At 36.5% G+C, this 25,568-nt stretch overlaps 1 protein-coding gene across 5 annotated transcripts in view; it reads left to right on the forward strand.

Moving 5' to 3' along the window:
* opa1 (OPA1 mitochondrial dynamin like GTPase) overlaps nt 1-19,392 on the forward strand; it is a 124,668-nt gene extending 105,276 nt beyond the window's left edge. For all 5 annotated transcript variants that reach the window (XM_073041164.1, XM_073041166.1, XM_073041165.1 and 2 more), the window contains 2 exons: nt 16,624-16,687; nt 18,621-19,392. In XM_073041164.1, the coding sequence (XP_072897265.1) occupies nt 16,624-16,687; nt 18,621 (65 nt within the window). In that variant the 3' untranslated portion in view covers nt 18,622-19,392. The remainder of the gene's footprint in view (nt 1-16,623; nt 16,688-18,620) is intronic.
* Nucleotides 19,393-25,568: the final 6,176 nt, after the last annotated feature.

Genomic DNA, 25,568 nt, shown 5'->3' on the forward strand with positions numbered 1-25,568 from the left:
TAATCTAACCTAATGCTAATAAACCTAATCTATTTTGCCCAATCCAAACAGAAGTTCTGTATTCTAAATCCCAACTTTTTCCATCTCAAACCTGACCTCCAAACCTTACAAATTCTCCCCAAACATATCTTCATGTTTTTTTTTATTTTTTATTTATTAAATTTTAGAAAATTACAAGAATAAAAGAAATGATGAAATAGTGAGAAAAATAATATTAACCCTCCCCCCTCCCCTTAACCCTTATCTAAAGAAAGAAAAAAAAGAAGATTGCCTGGATATCGGAGGATCCCCACATGCTCCATAGAGTTCAAAATAATTTTAATCTTTATTTTTACTTTCCCCAATTACTTTATACTTTTATCTTCAAAGGACCTATGTATTTAATCCTATCTTTTGTAAGTATGGGAGCTAAATTTTCAAAAATATATTCATTTCTTAGATTATATGTAATTTTTTCAAGTGGAATACAACTACGTATGTATTTCATTATTCCAACAATCCATAGTTAAATATAAATCAGATTTCCAAGTAACTGCGATAACTTTTTTGGCTACTGCCAATGCAATTTTTATAATTTTTTTCTGATACTTATTCAATTTAAGTTTCGGTATTGTCCCTTCAATGTCTCCTAATAAAAATAATACTGGACTAAAACATATCTTCATGTTAAAAATTTCTAATCATGAGGACTTTGGAAAAAATCTTTTTAAAAATTCTGGGTTCACTATTGAGAAACTATATTAATGCACTTTTGAATTGTAGTCCTGTTATAATGTAGAGAAAAAGCTAAGTGATTATGTTGCAGTTTGAGAAGATATGCATGTATGAACAAAAATTGTTCTGTGAAGTACTTTAAAGGGGCTGAAGGCTTCAATACTAAGCTTCCCTGGTGGATAGTGGTTTACTCAGCTAAAGTCGGTGAAGATGAAGGATTTTATGCCAAAGCCTTGAGATAATTGATGAGGAGCCTAACAAGGAAATTGCAGGCAAGAAACAGAGCATACGCAGCCAGGCTTAGTCTTTAGAACCAGGTCACATCATTTAAAGTCATGGGTGGAGAGAAATGATGAATTGTTACATGACTAACAGCCTATTTACTAACCATTAATCTGAACCTGGATTGCTGGCTTCCAAAGCTTTGATGCTTTTGGCAGCATGCAGTACTTGTAACTTTTTAAAAGATGCATTGGATTCCAGTGTTGAGATCAAGTGACCTGACTTGATGTAAACTAAAAAGCTGAACTTTATGATAAAGTTAGATCCTTTAACAGTAATTTAACTTGGAGTAGTTCATATGTTCAATTCAGAATCAAAATGGAAGATTAGTGAACAGAATAGAAAACAGATCCAATAAATAAATGAACAAAGCTCTTACAATTATGTGGTGTCTTATCACATTAAATAAAATCGCACAGTTGATTTTCAGAGTGCAGCAGGTGTTTAATTATCTATTTAGCAGCAATTCCTTTCTGAAAAAGTAAAAGAAATGAATGAGCAGATGTGTTGCTATCAGTATAGAGCATATTAAATCATGACAATTTTATTTTTTTGAGAGTGATCACTTAATGCATTGTTCCAGATTACATGCTGTGTGACAAATTGTCTAAAATTTGAAACATTTCAAATAAATCTCTCATTTATCATTGGGCATTGATTAATTTCAAAACAGAGGAAGTTAACAGTTTAATTTTCTCACTTTACTTTTTAAATTGTCCAGTAAAATAAGTCATACTGTATTTTTAACAATTCCTTTGGTATATTGTTTTAATGCTATGTTGTACAAAAAAGTTGATGCTTTTCTTTACTAATCTGAGCTACCATTTATAACTTAAGTTAAGTTGACCTTTTTTAAAATTATGCTTTATTTTAGTTAAATCTCTACTGCATATTTGTTGTTCCTAGGATTGAAAATTTCTATTATTTTTCGTGCAGCTGGAATTTTACTACTTTCAGCTCAGTTTTGTTTTGTTAAATGGTTGCTTCTTTATGATTCATTTATGCAGTTCTCTACATTCATTTATTCTCTACATTCATTTGCTGTTCTCTCCTGTTTCCTCCAAAAGAACTGTTTGTTGGTAAGGCTGTGCAGTGTAAACAGTAAAGTAGTGGATTGGTCCAGGATATTGGAGCTCAGTCTGATTAAACAATGCCACAGTTTGTTTGGTTCCCTCCAAAGAGTGGTTGTTACTTTTGATTTATTATAGTCTCACCAACGCATTTCTTTGAGTTGCGCTTCCAGTCAAACATTTGACAAATGGAGATTTATGCTATTTGACAGCAGGATGGGAACCACGTTCTCTTTTGTAACGGCCGAGAAAAAAAGGGGCTTTTCCAGCTTCCAGCAATGTGTTTGTAGTCTTGACCCCTTTCATATGCTGGGAATGTACAGCCAGGAGATAAATAGCACCTCCCTTGTGTTTTCTTGACCTGCTGACTGTCCATTCACTTCCCATCTGTTTTGCAGCCTACAAGGAATGGGTTGATATAAATCTTTCTTCTTGGGAGATAGATGATGTTCTGGATCTTAAAGGGCAGCACATTGGGTGGCTTCGCTTTTTAAAAGCTCACTAGTTTTCCTCTGGGCCACATCTACTTGAAACTCTACCTTATGAACTAGGTGTTAGAAGCATAGAGAAAACAGTCGGTTCTTCTGAGGTTGTGCATAAACTTTTACTTTTCTAAAGGACTCTTTGTCAACACTAATTAATCATGGCATTGTTCGCTTTGCAATCCAACTATTAAATACATTAAAGGGGAAAATTGTTGAGTAATAAGCATTGTAATTTCAGCATTAATGTACATTTCTGGTTAAATTTATTAGATTAACTATAATACTAGACTATAGATAATTTAGGTAATAGATACTAGATATTACTAGATTATTTAAATTTTAGTAAATAACTTCTGATTTTAACATTTTTAAATAAAATCTGTCCAAAATATCAAATGTGATAAAAATTTTAATGTTCCAGCTTTTACATTCTCTTCACAAAAAGTTAACCAGCAATTGTGTTTAACATTATAAGTATGTAAACCATTATTTGCATGAAAATATCACCTGAGCCTAAAGGATGTTAAATACACTAGAAATATGAGAAAAATTCATTTGATTTTGTTCTGTATTCAGAATCTTATAACATATTATCTTAGAGAAATGGCTTCAATAATTTATATTTTAAAAGTATTACTTTCTACATTAGACTTACTCTTTCCCTTGGAAATTAATTATTTGTACTGATTTACAATTTATGTGGGGGTACATCACAAGTGTCTGATTTTGTCTTTGTTAACTGATTTCCTACTGTAATTCACACCAAAAGAGAAGGTCAAATGTGGTTTTCAGGTGAAACTACATGAGGGACCAAGATGTAACTTGTGTAGGATATACTGTATAGACATAATATAGTTGTGTTCTAGCTTCATTCGTAATGGACTAGAACTTTTAAAAACATTCAGATAAACATAATTCAAGTAATGTATATTTCCTTGTATCTGTATTTTTCACTTGCAGCCAGATGCAAGTGGCATCTTGGCATAGATTCAGAAGATTCGCCACTCTAAGTCTCAGGATACTACATCTTTTCCCCTTCATTTGCTTTTTTTTGTATTACATTACTAACTGAGTCCAGTGTTCAAAGCAACTGATAAATTATTGGTGAATTTAAGCCATTAAACTCAAAACTTCAGTTTTGCATTCAAATCCTGAGCTTTCTGACACAGTACAAAACCCCAAGAGTTCAACATGAAATGGTCCACATCTTTCAGAAGATTCTTACCAATTATAATTGGTGTATTATTATTCGCAAAGACAGCATTTACTTATTGCTATGAATAATAATCCATACAAAGTCCATATCACTAATCTAACCTAATGCTAATAAACCTAATCTATTTTGCCCAATCCAAACAGAAATGGGGAAGTGATGGACAGGTGAAAGGAGGTAAAAGGTCAGAATGGGGAATAGAGGAAGGGGAAGATTTTTTTTTACCAGAAGGAGAAATCAATAATCATGCCAGCAGGTTGGAGGCTACCCAGACAGAATATAAACTGTTGCTCCTCCAACTTGAGGGTGGCCTCATCTTGGCACAAGAGGAAGTGATGGTCCGACAGGTGAAAATGGGAATGGGAATTAAAATGATTGGCCACTGGGAAGTTCTGATTGTGGTGGATGGAGTTACTCTTGTTGGGTTCTCTTCTCCTTCCCTCCATGTTCTCACATTTTCTTCAGTTGCATTTCTTCACCTCCCTTTCTTATGCTTCAACCTTTACCTGCCGTATTAAAACTCCACATAACACTCCACTCATTGTTACCACACAGTTTAGCTTCCATGGTAGCTGCTAGGAAGATTAAGAATTCTGTACCAGGTTTTCTTTCTGTAACCATCCCTTCAGATCAGCTAAGCGAAAGGTTTTGAATTAGGTTAAAATTAAGCTTAGGATTTTTTTTAAATTAAATTTAAAGGAGAAAATACATCATTTCTTGAATGTAAACAATAGGCGTGTTATTATTATATTATTATACATGACAGTTAATTGATCAAGATTTAGGAGATTTTCAAAAATTAACTATTTTCCTTCTTTCACCAATAACTCTATGGCTTCTGAATCACAGGGTATAAAACAAGCCGTAACCTATTTATACTATAATTATTACTTCCAGTTCCATGCAAGCAAACATTTAGATTTGTTATTTAAAAAGAAATACAGATTTAATACTAGTAATGTTTTTTAGTTCCTCTCTAGCCTTTTTACAGAAAAAGAAGTCAGAAACAATTAAATCAGGGAAGGAAGGATAAAAAGAGATTTAAACAGGATGCTCAAAGTAAATTTAGTATCAAAGTACATACTGTGTATGTCACCATATGCAAATCTGCAATTCATTTTCTTGTGGGCATACTCAATAAATCCACAACAGAATCAATGATAAATCTCAAATTAGGCATTCAAGCAGTATGCAAAAAGGCAACAAAATACAAAAAGAAACAAATAATAAGTAAATAAACAAACAAACAAGCAAGCAATAAATATTGAGAACATGAGCTGAAGAGTCCCTGAAAGTGAGTCCATAGGTTTCAATGATGGGGCAAGTGAAATTAAATGAAGTTATCCCATTTGATTCAAGAGCCTAATGGTTGAGGGGTAATAACTGTTCCTGAACCTGATGGTGTGTGTCCTGAGGCTCTTGTACCTTCTTCCTAATGACAGCAGTGAGAAGAGAGAATGACCTGGGTGGTGGGGGTTCCTGATGATAAATGCTGCTTTCCTGCAATAACGCTTCATGTAGATATGCTCAATGATGGAGAGGGCTATACCTATAATGGACTTGACCATGTCTGCTACTTTTCTTGTAGGATTTTCCATTAAGGCTTTTGGTGCTTCCAAACCAGGCTGTAATGCAACTAGTCAATATATTCTCCATCAGTTTGTCACACTTTCAGATGTCATTCCAAATGTTTGCAAACTCCTAAGGAAGTAGAGGAGCTGCTGTGCTTTCTTTGTAATTGCACTTGTGTTCAGGGCCGAGGACAGGTGCTTCAAAATAATAACACTGAGAAATTTAAATTTGCTGACCCTCTCCAGTTCTGATCCTCTGTTAAGGACTGGCTTATCGACCTCTGGATTCCTCCTCCTGAAATCAAATCTCCTTAGTTTTGCTGACATTGAGTAAGAAGTTGTTGTTATGGCATCATTGGGCCAGATTTTCAATCTCTCTGCTATGTACTGATTCATCTCCACCTTTGATTCGCCTACCGCAGTGGTGTCGTCAGCAAACTTGAATATAGCATTGGAGCTGTGCTTAGCCTCACCGTCATAAGTGTAAAGTGAGTAGAGCAGGGGCTAAGCATTCAGACTGGTGGTGCACCTGTGTGTTACACACACTGTGACTATTTCATTCATAATTTATAGGGTACATTTTCATTTAATTACAAACCTAATATGGTGTCAAGGATATGTGGGTCACCAAGAGTGGTTCACCACATCCTTTACGGAGGGAAGTCTGTGAACCTTACCTAGTTTGGCCTGTTTGTGAGTACAGACATGCGGTTATGTGGCTGACTCTTAGATGGCTTTTGACTTAGCAATCCATGGTTCAAAGGTAATTAGATATAAGCAATAAAGACTGGCTTTGTATCCTATGAGTAAATAGCATAAATACTTATATCCAAAGTAAATAACATTTAGATGTAAATAATTATTCATTTGTAATTGGATAGTACTGAGAGGACAGCTATTATGTAATAAAGGCACAAGAAACTGCAGATGCTGGATTTTAAAATGTTGTTTAATGATAGTAGATACCAAAATTGTTACTGGACGCAATAAATAATTTATTTTATGTATACCTCTTTTTAAACACTACTTTTATCATCAATGATGAAGGATTTCCGCTAGCTCAGTGGTTATTTGAATAATGGATCTATGTGAAGAAGTGTCAGATAATATCATGGTGCAGGTCCCACTTCATTCAGAATGAAGTGCCACCCTTAATAATTAGAATAATTCTGACAAAAGATCCAGGTACCACAAGGGAATTTCTTATTTGGTTCAAGGTGCCACAAGGGAATGTTTAGGCAATTTTTTGTTTTCTAGTCCATCAACTGAAATTGTATGAGTTTGTGTAGAAGGTCATGGTCATTCCCAGATAGATTTAATCTCTGAGTTGTTCAAGAAAGAGCAAATAAATATCTTGTCATGGTTATGTGTCAAAATTTGATGAATGAGTGCAGAAATTTAAGGCAGAGGAATGAATTCTATTTCAACCCATCTTTCTGTCAATCTTGATGTTCCCTGACCATTCTTAAAAAGCCTGACTGCTCTGATACTTTTGTACTTTATTTTACCCCTTGGGTGACACCACACGTGATTTTTTTCAGATATCTTTTCACACAGATGATCTAAAAGGTTCTGGTGTCAGAGTTCCCAGATACCCTAAATTAATGCTTTGAATGCAGTACAGAAGTCTTCCAACTATTGATAGATCAGCTATTTGATATGGTAAGTGATAGCATCAATTTGGTCTGTAAGCTTCCTTGAACTGAATAACTTAGCCAGTTGCCTTGTTTGGTACAAGCCAATTTACATAACCCCATTGTCTTGCACTGCAACCAACGCCATGCTGTGGGCTAGCAGTCTGTCTGTGGGCTAGACAGTGCATGTTTACATTAAGAACTGAAGACTGGTTCCCATTTATGACAAGGAGCTAAGCAAAGAATATTGGTTGGAAGCTTAATTTACTCAAAAACAACTCTTTCATCTCTAGAAATGTTAGCTGCTGAGTTAGAAGGCTAAGCTTGGCAGAAAGGTCCTCTGGTCCTGGACAGTGAATATCCTCACATTATGCCTCTCCATCTTTGCTTAAGCAGTAAAGGCACATTTACTACCTTCCCAATATTTGAGAATCTGTCAAATTTTGCAAGATAGTAACCACAGGAACCACCAACTCTATAGCCATCACTTTCAAAACTTGGATATATTAATCACTGGGGTTCTTTGGATTTATTGGTTTTCAGACCTACAGGCTCCTTTGGCCTTCCTTTTCATTACTAATACTAATCTCCTTCATTCCTCTTTTCCTATGAAGAGAAATGGTGTTTGTTTAATTGCTCTGATATTTCCATGCTGCCCATTATAAATCCTCCAGAACCTGGCTCAATGCATTATATCTCCAATAACTATACTTTGTTGAATATTAAAAAAGCATCTCCTTGTAATTATCTTGACTCACATTATATTTAAGAACTCTTTAATTCTTATGCCGATATCTTTATTTTGGCCTTCCTCATAACTCACAACAAGCTCAATGTAAACTACATGAGCAGTAATTTGGTACGTTGTACTTTCAACACAAGATTAGCATTTTGTCCACTATCATACAAAACCATTCTGAACTTAGAGACAAAGAATTAGAGAGCATGTTTATCCAGCAATTTGTCACAAGTTAGCGTCCTTTAAACAACTAGTAACATATTATACCTTTTCTCTTGCTAAGGTTAGGTGTTACTAAGAATATTCAGTCATATTTGAGTTAGAGTTTGGTTGCACAGTGGGAGTGCCACTAGAACATTTAAGTAACCACAAAACTTCATTAGTTTTTTGGGACTGGCAGATTAGCCTGATTCTCAAATGCTAACCTCTGCCAACCTACTTCTATTTGTAGAGACTAAGAATCCTCTATTTAATTTACAGCTGTTGCAGGGTAATACAAACACAACAGATGTTCCAACTTTTGCAAAAGCAGGTCAGAGAACTCAGTGTAAACTGAAAGAGAATAGTCAATTCCTGCCACGTCAGTTTGTGTATGCAGGTGTGACTGAATGAGTCACTTGAATTTGATCTACAACTTTCTAATATTTTCTTGAAGATCCCCGTAACATTTTGTAATCTGTAATTATGCTGGATTTCACTGGATTAGTCTCAGATTTTGACACCTAACCATTGACAAGATACTCATTTGTTCTTTCTTGAACAATTCTTTATAAAAACGCTAGTTATGCAGCATCTGGAGTATTGCATACAGTTCTGGTCGTCCCATTATAGGAAGGATGTCGAATTTTTAGAGAGGGTGCAGAAGAGGTTTTCCAGGATGCTACCTTGTTTAGAGGGCATGTGTTATAACGAGAGTTCAGATAAACATGGGTTGTTTTCTCTGGAATGGAAAGTGCTGAGGGGAGCTCTTATGGAGATTTATAAGATTACGAGAGGTATAGATACAGACAGTATCTTTATTTCCCAAGGTTGAAATGTCTAATACCAGAGGGGATGCATTTATGATGAGAGGGGGTAATTGTAAAGGAGATGTGAGGGGCAGGTTTTTACAGGATGGTGGTAGAGGCAGATACATTAGGGACATTTAATAGCCATATGAATGTGAGGAATATGGAAGAATATAGACATTGTGTAGGGATAAGTGATTAGTTTAGTTGGCCATTTGATTATTAATTTACACTCAGACCCTGCATAACGCTAGCCGGCATTACAATTCATTACAATGAATTACATTGTGGGTATTTGATTCATTACAATGTGGGTATTGAATTCTTTATTGAATTTTTTCTAAGTGACAAAAATTCATTCTAAACAAGACTTAAAACTTCTCAAGAGCAGCCGCTATTACAATAGATATTCAGTCAGCTAATGAGAACACTTTACATACATTCTGAGCCACTCACAGCCAATCACGTATTAGTTCATGCTCTGCCTCCTCCACGTGTGTAAAAGTTCTTGCTCCTTTGCCAGTTTATTCCTTTTTTTTCCACCCATAATATCTGGAAAACAGCTTGTAATTTCTAGTGAGGGTAGTACATCTAAGGTGCCTAGGAAAAGCCTTCGCATTGGGTGTGAAACTGCTTTCTCCTGGTGAAAGCCATAATTATGAAGAGCTTCGAGAATTGGCAGAACAACGCATCCTGGGTGAATCTGAAGACACGGATGGAGAAGAGGAAACACCAGCAAGAAACCTCAGCACAAAATCCCTCAGCAGTAGCGTCATCACAATCACACAAATCATGGACCAGTTCATCGATAATGACCCTGACTGGGAGCGAAGCAAACAGGCAAGGAGAGGTGTTCTAGACATGATGTATCCACCACACGCTTCCCTCCTCTGCTGCTGTGATGTGTTGCTGCTTCACTGGTGTACAGGTTGGGCCTATTTGTGTGTTTGTTACTCCACGAATAACCGTGTATACATATATCATATATCTCGGGTTTGATTTTTTTTTATCAGGCACTCATGTTCATTTACATAGCACTCCTCCTCCAAGGATCACATCCTGGGTGTTTAAGCAGGGTCAGAGTGTATTTGTTTTGCCACAACATTGTGGGCTGAAGAGCCTGTTCCTGTGCTGTACTGTTCTATATTCTATGTAACCAAAAGTATGGAAGAGGGGAAATGAATGAATATGATATATTTAGATTGTCAAATTTTTTTGCTTATGATCTCAGACAGGTGGTTGAACAAGTTTAATGAGTAACTTGTTAAGAGTTGATTAATAGACTGAAAGCAAGGAGTTGGAATAAATGGGTTTTTCTCATGTTGGCAATCTCTGACTTGTCAGATATACTAGGGAGTTCTAGAGATGTTTAGATAGGCACAGGAGTGTAAGGAAAATGGAAGGATATGAACATTGTGTTGGCAGAAGAGATCAACTGAGTTGGCTGTTTGATTACCAATTTAATTGGTTCAGCACCATGTTGTGGGCTGAAAGGACTGTTCCTGTGTTATCCTGTTTCTGTGTTCTATGACCCATCATACAAAGTCAATAAGTGTGAATTTGAGTAGGAAATAGAACGTAAGGAGGCTAAGTGATTGAGTAAAAACATGACAGATGGAATATACTGAGAAAAAAATGTAAGGTAGTTGTGGTGCACAAAGCAGAAAGGTAGAGTAGTTGCTACAGATTGGGAAGTGTTGATTTTCAATCGCACCAATTGTTTTGTACACAGAATACCTGCAAGTTCAGTGAATAATGAGTACATTAAATATCACTGGCTTTTATTGAGAGAGGATCTGAGTAAATTATCATACTGTATTATTACAAAGATAATAATATGGTGAGACCACACCTACATTATTACGTTCAGTTTTAGTCTTCTTAAATGATATACATGCCATGGAGGGAATACTGGGAAGATTCCCCCCACTATTCCTGGTCTTCGAGAAAGCCCAAATGGTGTAATCCTACTCCTAATTCTTAATGTTGTTGTAACTTGCTGTTTTACAACAACTTTGAGGGGAAAAAAACACTGGTATCTGCATTCAGAAAAAAAATGGATTCAATTTACTAATTAGATAATCAACATAAGGAGGTTTACTGAATTGCCTTGCAAATAGAAGGGAATGAGGACAGGAATTAGCAAAGTAAATACCGTATGTACCATCATAGCTATGAATATCAATTTTTATAGCATCCCGATTTAATGTTCTGTTTGCTTGGCCATGAATGGTATTAGAACATCTGATAATATCTAGAAATATCATTGTGCATCAATATAAATGCTGTTTTCCCTTGTGTCATTTTAAGGATGGATATCAACATCTTTTATCTACTCAGGTTTTGTGCTGTTGACACTTCATGACTGCACTAAACCTTCCACCAAAAGATTAGAGTTAAGAAAATTAAACAGCAGTGGTATCATGCAGAGATGAGAACTACATTGAAACTCTAATAATATTTGAAAGCATTCACATTTACATAATGTGCTTGAAAAAGATCCCAAGATCTTGGCTAAGGGATTAAAAGAATATTCACATCCAGATCAGGAAAACAATGAAGTAAGGCATGCAATAATTCATCACTTAAGTAAATACTCTTCAAAAGACTGATGGAACAGTATTAATGAAGGGTCAAGGGTCAGTTAAAGGCCTGTGTGGGTCATAGTTGAATGTTTGCACATGATGGTTGTTATGAGCTTTCAGCTTGTGTTTTTTGTTTTCTTCTGCTTCAAAGTTTCCTCATTCACATTTCTTGCAATTTCAACACTTTGGCCTTCTCAGAAGTTGTATAATTGAATCTGTTAATTGTTTATGACCTTGCAAATAAAGACAGAATTGTACTTTATCACCAGATGCATACATATATTGTTTTATGAAGTTTATAACTTGTATAATCATTAATATCATCTTACAAATTATATTTATTGCTAGAGATCAACCACACATTGTATTAATCAAAAATAAAGTGATAATTCATCATGTTTTAAAACTGTGTCTAGGCTGAATTTTGTCACTGGTATAACTATGAGTTAGTTCAGTTCATACATGTCACCTTGGGCTAATCCTTTGACCACACTTGCCTGCTACAGAACTGCAGGACGTCTTGTGCTAGAGACCTTCATTGCACAGCTTCTACATGATGCAAAGTAGCCTGCAGCTAGCAACCTTTTCTCAGGTGGTGGAACCTGAAGCACTGTACCCAATGCTGATGGCAGTAAGCTGTCAGGAGAAATGCATCTTTCATTATCCCTGACAGTTTAAAACCGTTAAAGCCAGATGACAGATCAGCAACAAGAGAAGATCTGCAGATGCCAGAAATCCACGTAATACACACAAAATGCTGTCCTGATGAATGGTCTCAGCCTGAATCGTTCACTGTTTACTTTTTTCCATAGATGCTGCCTGGCCTACTGAGTTCCTCCAGCATTTTTTGTAATAGACCAGAATACTTTTAAATTTGAAAATACAATAAAATACTGTTAATTTTGTTGTTTTTTTTTTACCTTTTCAGTTGCAAGAAAATGTTTGTGAGCTCTTTGCGATTATCTGTTTTTTTTGCATTAATTAGTCATAAAATGTGGTCTAATCTTCATCTGAGTTACAGTAGTAAACAAACACTATCTTCCTAAACTAATAATACACAAACAATTTTACTTTTCCTTTCTTTATTGAACACATTGTTTTATAATTCACTGTCCGGGCTGGAAAAGATATGTGAACCTTTGTATTTAATAACTGTTATAACCGCCTTTAGCAGCAATAACTTCCACCAAATGTTTTATATAGCTGCTGATCAGACTTGCACAAAGGCGAGGAGACCATTCCTCCATACAAAGCTGTTTCAGTTCATCAATATTTCTGGGATAAAAAGCCCTCTTCAGGTCATACCACAGCACCTCAATTAGGTTAAGGTCTAGACCAACTTCACCATTCCAAAACACAAATTTTCTTCTTTTTAAACCAATATGTTATTGATTTACTCTTGTGTTTTGGATTATTGTCTTGTTGCATCTTCCAACTTCTACTGCTAGTGTGAGTCCTGAGGCTCTTGTACCTTCTACCTTATGGCAGCAATGAGAAGAGAGCATGACCTGGATGGTACTACTTATTGTGAAGTTTGATTTATTGAATAATTACTTCAAGTTTGGAAATTATGCATCAAGTTTACTTCACTGAAATGAGAAGTAGAATTAAGGGATCATCAGTTAAATTTCTGATGTTTAAGCTATTCAATTAAAATTAGTTAGAAACGGAGCCAGAACAAGCTTTCATAATGCATACTAATGGAATTTTAATTTGCAATTCTGTGAAGAAATCAGATGCCATTGCTATTCCAGCTGTGCAGAATATATGTAGCAAGTACCAACAACATCATATGCAATGAATGAGTTAAGTGGGGAAGATTTGATCAAAAATGAAGAAGCTTGTTAAAGATCTTTGAGTAGAATGTAATTAATCGTTTAAGCCCACACAGTCTAATATCTTTTCGTGCTCTCAATATGATGTTCCAAAAAGTACTTGCATAATTAGACTGAACCATACAATGTCATAATCATAAGCAATGGTAATTGACAGTGATCATTTTCATTCATTGCATTTGTTCTTGTTAGATAATTGCACAAAAATAAGTAGATAGATAGATAGATAGATACTTTATTCATCCCCATGGGGAAATTCAACTTTTTTCCAATGTCCCATACACTTGTTGTAGCAAAACTAATTACATACAATACTTAACTCAGTAAAAAATATATGCCTCTAAATCACTATCTCAAAAAGCATTAATAATAGCTTTTAAAAAGTTCTTAAGTCCTGGCGGTAGAATTGTAAAGCCTAATGGCATTGGGGAGTATTGACCTCTTCATCCTGTCTGAGGAGCATTGCATCGATAGTAACCTGTCGCTGAAACTGCTTCTCTGTCTCTGGATGGTGCTATGTAGAGGATGTTCAGAGTTATCCATAATTGACCGTAGCCTACTCAGCGCCCTTCGCTCAGCTACCGATGTTAAACTCTCCAGTACTTTGCCCACGACAGAGCCCGCCTTCCTTACCAGCTTATTAAGACGTGAGGCGTCCCTCTTCTTAATGCTTCCTCCCCAACACGCCACCACAAAGAAGAGGGCGCTCTCCACAACTGACCTATAGAACATCTTCAGCATCTCACTACAGACATTGAATGACGCCAACCTTCTAAGGAAGTACAGTCGACTCTGTGCCTTCCTGCACAAGGCATCTGTGTTGGCAGTCCAGTCTAGCTTCTCGTCTAACTGTACTCCCAGATACTTGTAGGTCTTAACCTGCTCCACACATTCTCCATTAATGATCACTGGCTCCATATGAGGCCTAGATCTCCTAAAGTCCACCACCATCTCCTTGGTCTTGGTGATATTGAGACGCAGGTAGTTTGAGTTGCACCATATCACAAAGTCCTGTATCAGTTTCCTATACTCCTCCTCCTGTCCATTCCTGACACATCCCACTATGGCCGTGTCATCAGCGAACTTCTGCACATGGCAGGACTCCGAGTTATATTGGAAGTCTGATGTGTACAGGGTGAACAGGACCGGAGAGAGTACGGTTCCCTGCGGCGCTCCTGTGCTGCTGACCACCGTGTCAGACCTACAGTCTCCCAACCGCACATACTGAGGTCTATCTGTCAAGTAGTCCACTATCCAATCCACCATGTGAGAGTCTACTCCCATCTCCGTTAGTTTGTGCCTTAAGATCTTGGGCTGGATGGTGTTAAAGGCACTAGAGAAGTCAAGGAATGTAATCCTCACAGCACAACTGACCCCATCTAGGTGAGAGAGTGATTTGTGCAGCAAATACGTGATAGCATCCTCCACTCCCACCTTCTCCTTATACACAAACTGAAGAGGATCCTGGGCGTGCCTGGTTTGTGGCCTCAGATTCTGTATTATCAGCCGCTCCATGGTCTTCATCATGTGCGACGTCAAGGCAACAGGTCTGAAGTCATTCAACTCCTTTGGTTGTGGTTTCTTCGGTACCGGGACAATACAGGATGTTTTCCACTGTCTGGGTACTCTTCTCTGTAATGAGGTTTAATTTGTGTAAAAACTTACAGAATTATTTATAACTATCAAACCATTATTCTGGATTATTTTTAATTCCTGTTGTAAATAGAGTCATGTTTTAAATCACCTGAGTTTATATTATTTTAATGATATTTGAGCTGCTACAAAGATATTAGTGTTAAAATTATATATCTACAGGAAGTTGTTACAATAGATTTCTGGTATAACTATATAACCCAGTTCTGCATTCTGTCAATGTCCCATTGCAACCTGCAACAGCCTTCTACATGATCCACAATACCACCAGCCTTCATGTCATCTGCAAACTTACTAACCCACCCTTCCACCTCCTCAACTATAAAAATGACAAACAGTAGGAATCCATAACAGATCCCTGTGGAACACCACTAGTCATAGACCTCCAGGTAGGATACACTCTATCTACTACAACCCTCTGCCTTCTCTAGGCAAGCCACTTCTGAATCCATGCAGCCAATTTTCCATGGATTCCATGCCTTCAGATTTTCTGAATGAGCCTACTGAATACCTTGCTGAAATCCAGATACACTATAGTCACCACTCTACTTTCAGTTTGTTTCTTCACTTCCTTGAAGAAGGGAATCAGGCTTCTCAGGCTCAGTTGGAAATAGCTTCTTATGGTTTTATTGTATAAATAATTTTGCAAGTCTTGAATGAAAATTGAATGAAGGAAAGTTAGGAATTGTGCAGTAATTTCACTGAAATATTGGCATTTGTTAGTATAATGAATTCTATATATGTGCAATTTCTTTTTAAGACCTAATGTTAATCATTTTGAAATATATACAAGCGTGTATTCAGATTTTACCATCGTGAAAAAAAGGGGCACTGTCTGGTGTCAGACAAACTACTACAAGTGGTGGTTCACATTTGCCATAGTTTCTTAAGCTAATAAAGTAAATTTAGAAGATTCCATTGTTGTTAGATATTTTTGGTCCTTTATTTACCAATACTAAGTAGTTTACAGTGAAGGCTAAGAATTTCCAGATGGATGTAAATAAGCATTTCCAGGTTGTCTTGCTATGTCAATATGTAAGGAACATTTCAATTGGGATAGTCAAGTTACTTAGCTGCACCTCAAAGCACCTCTCTCACAATATTTTAGAAAATATGTGCTGGATTCAGTACTTGAAGATGCAATTTGTCTGTTGTTTTTGAATTAAATGTAGAACCATCTGTCTGACAAAGTTCTGAATCACCATTATACTTAAACAAGGCATGATAGCTTATGACGAGAATTTTACTGTGATAGTGCAGCAATTACTAAAAATGAGAAAAGCTGGTGGGGGGTGGTGGTGGTGATAAGTTCAATGCATAGTTCAAGACAGCTGTATGGTTGGAATAAGTTAATGAAGTAAGCTTTGACAGCCAGGCAACCGCAGCAAATATTATATTAATATACTTAACGCTATGTTTTGAATCAAATATATGTGGGGTGATTTTGTGTCTAATAAAAATTAGTTACAGGTGTGATTAGTCAAATCTTCCATGGTTGATTCGCGTACTTCCATATTAATTGGATACAAGAGACCGCTGCATTATAGTTGTTCGAGTTACGGGAATTTGCCCAAAAAGAACTCGAAAATCAATGCCCAGAAATTTGAGATATGGAATAATATTTGCTCTCATGAAAAAAACAGTAAACAAATGAACACAAAACTAACTTCTCTTTAAATCTCATTTCTTGACGCATGCACAGGTGATGCAGCTTCACATTGCAAAATATTACGTTAAGTCTATTCCTGCCCTCTCATTACACTATGGTTACCTGTACTTATTTGATTCAATGTGTATTGCGGTTGTAATAATTGTCAAACTTTTCTAAATTTCAGAGAGAGTTCGTGAGATTCAGGAGAAGTTAGAAGTATTCATTGAAGCACTTCTTCAAGAAAAATAGTAAGATTTCTAATACATGAATGGGTTCTCAAAAATCAACATCTATTTGTTTAGTATAAATTTATTAAAATATTTGTATTTTAAGAGCCCTATTCTTGGCTTAATATTTCACCAATAAGTGTTTGAATGATAGTGCAAAAAGACATCCTAAGCTCTATTCCTTAAGGAAACATGAACACTACAATTATTTTCAGCTTTCAATAATGTTAATATATTGATCAGAGATTCTATGCCTAGCAGCATTGCAAGAAGTGTGCTCCAGTATTCTCTGAAGGAAAGCATTAGCATCAAGCTTCATTCTGATCCTTGCTATCCTCACAGAGGAACAGCTGCCAGTAGCTGTCAAGATATTCATATAAATATTGGCCAGTTAGCTGAAAGCACTGAAGCAGCAGGCATCTTTACAAGTCCTCTTTGCAAGTTAATATTTCCAGGAAGGGAAGAATATTGAGAAAACTGGCTGAGATAATTAACATGAAGGAAAATATAATAATTAAGAAAACTGAGTATAATCTGCTCACCTATTGTGTATATTCATTAAAGTTGTTCTGTGGAAGCCAGTTAGTAATGATAAGCAAGGAACACACACAAATTACTGGAAGAACTCAGCAGGCCAGGCAGCATCTATGGAAAAAGAGTACAGTCAATGTACTGGACTCTAGTCCGCCTGAAGGGTCTCGGCCCAAAACGTTGACTGTTTCCTCCAGCACTTTGTGTCTGTTGCTTGGATTTCCAGCATCTGCAGGTTTTCTCTTGTTAGTAATGATAAGCAACTTGCAGCTTTACAGTTATTTTATTAACAGTGGCTGGAGTTCATCACTAATTGTATTTATTTGAATGTAAAATTAATAATAATTAAAATTAAATTAATAATTAAAATTAATAATGTAAAATAATCCAAATTATGCATTTTATTTTCCATGCTACATTAAGCAAGAATTTGGTTAATTTTAGCCATTTATTCTTAAGAATTCAGTTAAACATAAGTGCAATTTTCATCATTCCATACTATTTTAGAACTGCCTATACCTTCATGAAATGCTGCATTGATTTTGTAAATGATTCCATAAATAGAAAAAAACCCATGAACACTACATAGTTATTCTTTTTTATGTGGTATTTATTTATTTTGGTAACTTGTTGGGTTTTATGTCTTTGCAGTGCACTGCTGCTGCAACAAATTTTATGTCATATGTCAGTCATAATAAATCTGATTCTGGAAAGTACCATTCTGCCTGTGCAAGACTTAAACAGTGTGTGTTTGCAGACTAGTTCATTGCAAGAGGAACAACTAAGTGGTTTCTATACTTTCTCAGTACTTCATACTGTACATTGGTCATTGAACATTGCCAACAAATATATATGTAGGATCTCTTAGCATGATTGCAGTATCCCTATGAGCTCAGGTCAATTCAGAAAGAACTAGGGATCATACCTCTTTCTTGATTTAAAAGCTAAGCTACTGGGTAAAGACAAAGATAACATTTCACTTGTTTCTGGAATGTAATTTAAGTTTTAATTCTAAGTGATCATTGATAATAGTGCTGACAGTGATCACTGATCTCACAGGCATTCATGTTGCAGATTTCACTATCAATATTTCTGTAGTATTCCAGAACTCATGATATTTATACGGTACATTGAAAGAATTCTTAAAAAATAACTTTCATATTGTTTGGATCAAATCTTTATGCATATTACTTCTTTTATTGTTCAGGCCTTGAATAGTTAATTTATAAAATATAGATTTTATATTTAAAAAAATACATATCAACTGGCACTCAGCAATTCTTTCTGATAATATTTTAAATTTACGTATTCACTGTTGTTAAGCAATAGTAAACAATTGCTAATAATACTTAAATATTCCAATGCTGATGGAACTATTTACTATTGCACTAAATTATTTTTCCCTCACGCTTATTCATTCCAGACACGGCCTTTGATCTGAAGCTTTGTGACAAGAGATGTTGCTGGAAACGGGAACCATTGGGTGAAATGCTGCAGGGAGATAAACCATTGGCTTATATACACCACAGAAGACATTACTTCATAAATTGTGTACACTAAAATCATTTAAATTCTCCTTGCATTCTAATCTTTGAGCTGAACATTCATGAGCAATGTTTTCCTTGCATTTTTATAATTTTGACATTTTCAGCACAAAAGCTTTAACTAGTGAATCAATTTTTTCTATTGTAATTTTAAATCTCCTGAAACGTTAAAATGTTGACTGCCTCAAGTATACAAGCAAGACTAAGTATCTCTGCAAGGTGAAGGCTGATGAACTGTTTTGTCAAATGTGTAAAATATTTCAGTGCAAATATTCAGATTTGGAGAAATAAAGAGCAACTGTCTGAAACTCCATTCGTCTTATCCAAGTACATTCAGTAGCACTTGTTGACTCACATGCAAAGGCTGTATCTCACAGATCCTCAAAAGACAAGAAAATTAAAGTGTTCACAAGACAAATTATTGTCTGGACTAAATTGAAAGTCATTTTGATATGTTTCCTTTTGGATCTTTCAGTGTTGTACCAAGTCTCCAGAATTTGCGCAGATGAAAATATGAATGTAAAAAAAAATCATAGTTTGTGATTTTTTTCTTTTGAATTGTCTAGGCCATGCATGATGTAATTATTGAGTCATGTATTTATTGAATGCTGTTGTATTTAAATAAAATGGAGTAACATTTTGGAAATAGAAGTGCTGACTTTGAAATGTTTCCCATGCATAAAACTGCTAAATGTGCTTCACTTGTGTCTCAAGCCCGCTCTGCCAGCTGAGCTACGGAAGTAAAAAAGGGTTAAAGTTCTAAGCACATGGTCACTAATTAGTGTGGATCATATTGAGTTTACTTGTAATATCACAGACTGTTTGCATTGCTGACAGATCATTCTCCCTGAGAAGTCCAAGTTCAATCCAACTAGTCTGAATTTCTACCACTGCCCCATTGCTGCTGTCTTCCATTTGATTGCTACAATTATGACTGTCTCCACTATTACCTTGACAAACCCTAAACAAATTGCAAAGATCAAAATTCCTCATCTTTATTTACCATCTCTGCATTCCTTGTGCACCATTTCTTGATCACTCTCCAGTGAGTATAATTTCTCTCCATTTGTTCTGTCTGAACATGTTATGGTGTTAAACGCTTTTATCGTATTCATCATATCTTCCTGTTACAACCCGAGTTCCCCCAGTCTACCATGTTGCAGATCATTGTTTCTGAAACTTGGGCCACTGAGGTTAATTGAACAGGATTTTGTATTTAAGGCAGAGATTGAATGTTCTTGATTAGGCATGGCATCAAAAGTTACGGGGAGAAGGCTGGGAACTGGGGTTGAAGATGAGATGAGAAAACGGATCAGCCATGATTGAATGGTGGAACAGACCGGATGGGCCAGATGGCCTAATTCTGCTCCTCTGTCTTATGGTCTTATGTAGTTGAGGAGCTGGTGGTTGAAGAGTGGAGGAAATGTAGTGGTAAGGAAGTTAAATGGTGGCAAGGCAATAAATGATGACTTATTGATAGTTGATGGAGGTTATCTATATATCCATGATCCTTTAGTTGTTTTCAAACTTCATTCACTTGAAGTATTTTTTGAAAAAGCATGCATTCTAACTTTCAAGTAAAGCTTAAGAAATTAATTTTCAGTGTTAAAATCTAGCATATTGGTATTTAACTCTTAAATAATGCTGTGTTCAGTTAAATAGATAGATAGATAGATACTTTATTCATCCCCATGGGGAAATTCAACTTTTTTCCAATGTCCCATACACTTGTTGTAGCAAAACTAATTACATACAATACTTAACTCAGTAAAAAATATGATATGCATCTAAATCACTATCTCAAAAAGCATTAATAATAGCTTTTAAAAAGTTCTTAAGTCCTGGCGGTAGAATTGTAAAGCCTAATGGCATAATATTTAATTATGCTAGACAAAATAATTGTAAAATAAACTGCAGTTAAGCAATAATTGCAACATGTGATTTATTACATAAATACAAATTGCTTCACATGTATTTATAGCTATTATCTATAAAGGCTATAGAATGTAAGAATATTTCTAACCTCTCTAATATTGTCCAAGCATTTATCTTTATAGAAGCTCTTCTATAGAATCTATTTAGCTAGGCTGATTTTTGCTATATTGAGTTTCAGATACTAACAGTAGAACATTATTTAAAAATATACTTATTTTGAAGTCAGTGGAAATCGGTACTGACATTGTCTGAATTTGCCTTGCCATTGCTGTTTGCATTTATTTATTAAATTATTGGTTGTTCAACATTAGGTACTGGTTACAACAGTATTGGTGACTATCTCTGTTGCAGGAAACAAACATTTTAGTGTCTTAATTGTAACCCTGAAAGGCATTTAAATAGATTCCCTTATAATTTCTGTATAATTGAAGTTTCTAGGGTTTGCCTTTCAGTTACTCAGTCATAGTCTGAATCCCTACAGAATTCCTTCATACAATACAAAATCAAAAGTAGAAAGGTGAATTTAAGAATGGTATTTTTAATTATCCTTTTAGCTCCAGCTTATCATTATATGATATGTAGACTGGTTCAACAGATGTGAGATCATTTGGTTATGACTGGCCATCTTAAGCTGAACTTTTACCCAGTGACTCTTTGCAAATGAAGTGCCCGTTCTTTGAATGTTATCAGCTGACAGCATTCAGAAGCTGGGGAGGATGCAATGCAACATTAGCATTTCCAAAGATTTGCAGTGACTAATAGTATGACTACAGAACTGTTGCTCACTTGTGTACTCCTATTATGTTGAAGACACAAAGAAGCTGAAGCCTGGTAAAGACCTGTCACATCTTGCTGTCTTGTAGACAGCCCAGAAGCTTCATCCCTTTTTTGGAAGGCCTGTTCCTTGTCCCTCCCCATCCCTCAAAGGCAGTGAATGATCTCTGAGGTAGGTAAATTTATTCAGTGATACAGAGCGAATGATTCTATTCTGACTTCATGCCTGTACCATTTGTTTCCCAGCTTGTTATAGGGATGTGGTAGTTTTCAGAGTTTTGTTTCTAATGATATCCTCACTGGAATGGAGTTAATGGAGACCTTGTCTGAACTCATCAGAGCTGAAATTCTGGTGTTACAAGCACTGACTGTCTCGGAAGTTTATACAAATGTGGTTGGAGGGGGGTGGCTTTCAGCAAAGTGAAGAGATGACATTTCCCCTGAGCTGAAAGTTAAATTTGAGTAAAGTCATACAAGTATTATTTTGCAGAAAATTCACCAGTGAACAGACGTCACTAAAAAGCTTTCCTTGGTATAGTCTCTGTTTTGTTTTCCGTAAGTGACTCTTAAACTATAGGTATTTACCAGGATCCCTAATACAGACCACTAGCTATACACGGAACATCAGATATTTGTCTGCTATGGATTCTTGTCTAAAATGCACAATGTTTTTAACGTTTAAGAAAGTAAATGCAAAACTAGCTGCATGGTGTTTTCTGAAAGCAGGCTCTATTTAACAATTGAGTAAAAAAAATTACAAATATTTGATGCATTTCTTCAATGTTTACACATTTGGATATCCTGGGAAGGCAAATAAGTTTTTAAGAAATAAAACATCTTCTATCCTCTTTATAATGAATTCCAATTCCAATATCTATTAACTGTCTGAATGCATTTGTGGTGTAGCACCTGACAGATTTGTAACTCTGCTAAATCAGATTGGAAGATTATTTAAATGTGAAAGTCAGTATCATTTGGAGCAGAAAATCTCTAAGAAGTAATGATTCAAAATGCTGCAAAGACATGTTGGACTTCATTTCTGAAACAAACCCAAAGAAAATCATGAAGAAAGCTATAAATTGCCAAGAAACTAGTTTTTATATACATATCAATACAGTATGGCCAACATGAACTTTGAAGAACTCTGGTATATTTATTTCAACATCATATTGTCCCATTCCTGCAAAAGAAAACATATGTCTTGAACAAAAAAAAACTTGTGAATAGTGGGAACTATTGCACTATGACTATAATTGATTTTTTATGGCACAATTAGTATATTTTTAACGTGATGATTGATGAATATGTCTATCATTATTCCAAAACCTTGTCTGTTACTAAAGCTCAGCTGAACCCCGTTTAAAATGGGTTGCTGAAAGGTTCAGGCATTTGACTCCCACTTTTTGGCTACCTTATTGAAAAATTGTGAGATTTAACCCACACCAAACTCCGCTGAGTTGGAATGAGATAAAGTTGGACCTGATTGAGGTGCATATATCACAATCTGTTAGCAAAACCACAGTGTTCATTTTTTCCAATAATTCTGTAGAATCAACAGTTTTTCTTTGTTAACGCCTCTCTCATCCATCCTTCCATTGGCATAACTCTGATATAAGGAGAGTGTGGAATTGCAAAATATCATGTTACAGATGGTTCACTTTCGGCTAGGATAGCATCCAACTCTTGCCACAATCTTCTCTCCTGGTATAATTTCTTCACAACATTCCCAGTCAGGAGAGATTATGTAAACTATTAAAGTGTGTCTATTGTTACGAAAACCCCGTAACCAGGTAACTTACCAGCAAAGATAGATGGATCAGCTGAGTCGGATGCTACTATTTTCAAAAGTTTTATTAATAAAGGGGCACAAAAATTAAGGTTAATACAAACATTCAGATAACATGCGTCAATACTCAATCTAAAACGCAGGTACATTAATAATCACTCAGAAATAAGCTCTTTCGTTGTCTAGGGTATATAATACTGAGTCCAATTGGAAATATAAAGAGTCACTCTGAAGTCTGCAGGCTTTTCTCTTTTGGTTTCACGTGTTGGAGAGAGAGAGAGATAAAACGGAAAAACTTGCCCAAAACATCCATGGAATCAGGGGAGCGATCTTCCCCGTTGTTAGTTAAAAGCGATCTTCCGTTGGTTCCAGCCACAAACCCCGCATTCGGAATTTAACGCACGTGGCTTATTTCAAAATGGCTTCCCGTTCCCACGGGAAGCGTTATCGTGCTTCTTGGTGTCTCCTTGGTGCGTCTGAGGGTCGTCCTCTTTCAGACCCTTCTTTATACTGCCTCACAGGATCTCAGGTGTCAATCAGGTTGCAGGTGATGCAATCTCTCTCTCAACCAGCCCACTTTGCCCGAGGGCTTTACAATGTCCCTGCGAGTTGGCACGTCTGCAGTTCCCAGGTGTCTCCTGAGAACAATGCCACAGTCACCAGCTTTTGTCCCAGTGGAATGTCTTTCCATTTCCTGTGTCCATTCAGCCTGTCTCTCTCTCTCTCTTTTGCTCTCTCTCTCGGGTCACTGACCCCCCCCTTCCCTAGGGCTCTTGCAATTCTCACAAAGGAGGGGGCTGGTATCATAACACCTCCCCTCTTAAAAAGGTTTTTACCAGCGGTTAAAACCCAGTGGTACAGTCTTACAGAAATTTTGAATCTAATACAATACAGAAGCTTTTCTTTTCACTACAGAGTAATACAGTTATACATTCAAGTCAGCATCTAAACAGTTAACAATTACAGTGCCCCTTTCCTTTAATACCTTAACCTCATGTGCCCTACTAACGCCTGGTAGCATCAAACTTCAGCTCAATAACCACCTTATTTATTTGCTTTCTTCGGCAACATAACTAAGGAGGTGTGATCTTAGCTTACATACATCTACAAAGGTTCATGCAAAAGACAAATTTTTATGCTACTTTCAAACTTAACAGTCAAGCTTCCATGGGTGTTGTCTTTATTATTCACATACTTTGTCAAAATCCCTTAAAACCGGCTTCTGCTATTTTAAAAATCGCGCCCCCATTAACCCTCGCCTTTTTTCCGGTTAATTCCCTCGTGGCGATCTTGGGCACCCTGGCGAAATAAGCTTTCGCCCGCTCCTTTCATAGGAGTTATTTTATCAGCGTGTTCCAAACTTAGACCACCCAATTCCTTAATTTTAGGCCATTTGTCGTTTTTCTCTTCAGGACCCGTCATGCTATTAGTTTCCAATTTAAGATCCGCAAGCGATCTCGCTTTGTTCAGACAGCATTTCAAATTCTGCCTTTTCACAGCACCCTCTTGAATAACAATAGCGTGTGGGGCACCTTTACATTCCAAATCAACCTGTAATTGATTCGCAGGCACCGTGTTACCAAGCCATTGTCTCTGCAGCCTGGTTGCTGCTTCTGACATCAATCCAGACATTAAATTTTCTTCCTTTGATTTGGGAATTACAGATTTCCCGTCTCCCTCCACAACAGTTATCTCCCCATTCGTAAACTCCACATTAACTCTGAAGACCCCCTTCTGTACAACCCTCTGGGAACTCACACTTCCCAAGGTTAACCCCTTTTTCCCCGAACCAGGTCTATCTGACTCACGAGGACGGCCGCCCCGTCCCCCTGAATCAAACACCTCAGACTTCCCCTGAGCTCTGTTACCAGGTTCAGCACCACGTGCGCCCCCATCTTGGACACACTCAAACGGGACATTGGCCCCTTCCAGGCTTTCAATACCCGTACCTTTTTCAAATTCTAACGTCCCCCGATCCTTCCAGCTACTCTCTAGGCAGCCCCCCGTTGGGGAAGGCGCAACCCTGCGAGCTGAAACAACCTCCTCGGCCATTTCAGCTGACTTCTCCACAGCAAGGATACCCTTCCTCTCTAAGACTGCCCTCATTTCACTCTCGGGACCATCGAGAACACCTTTAGAACTCTGAACTTCTTCAAACAATTCTGCCAAACCAGACAGATTAACCATGTCCAACTCTGGACATTTTAACAACTTTATCCGTTTCTCAACTTTAGTTCCTACCTCTAGGACCTTTCTCTTCACTAAGGGCAGGGCTATTTCCTCTCCCTTACCCCCTTTTACTATACTGCTTTCTGTTTTACCACCCTCGGAA

This window comes from Hemitrygon akajei, chromosome 3 (assembly GCF_048418815.1).
Source record: "Hemitrygon akajei chromosome 3, sHemAka1.3, whole genome shotgun sequence".
Taxonomy (NCBI): domain Eukaryota; kingdom Metazoa; phylum Chordata; class Chondrichthyes; order Myliobatiformes; family Dasyatidae; genus Hemitrygon; species Hemitrygon akajei.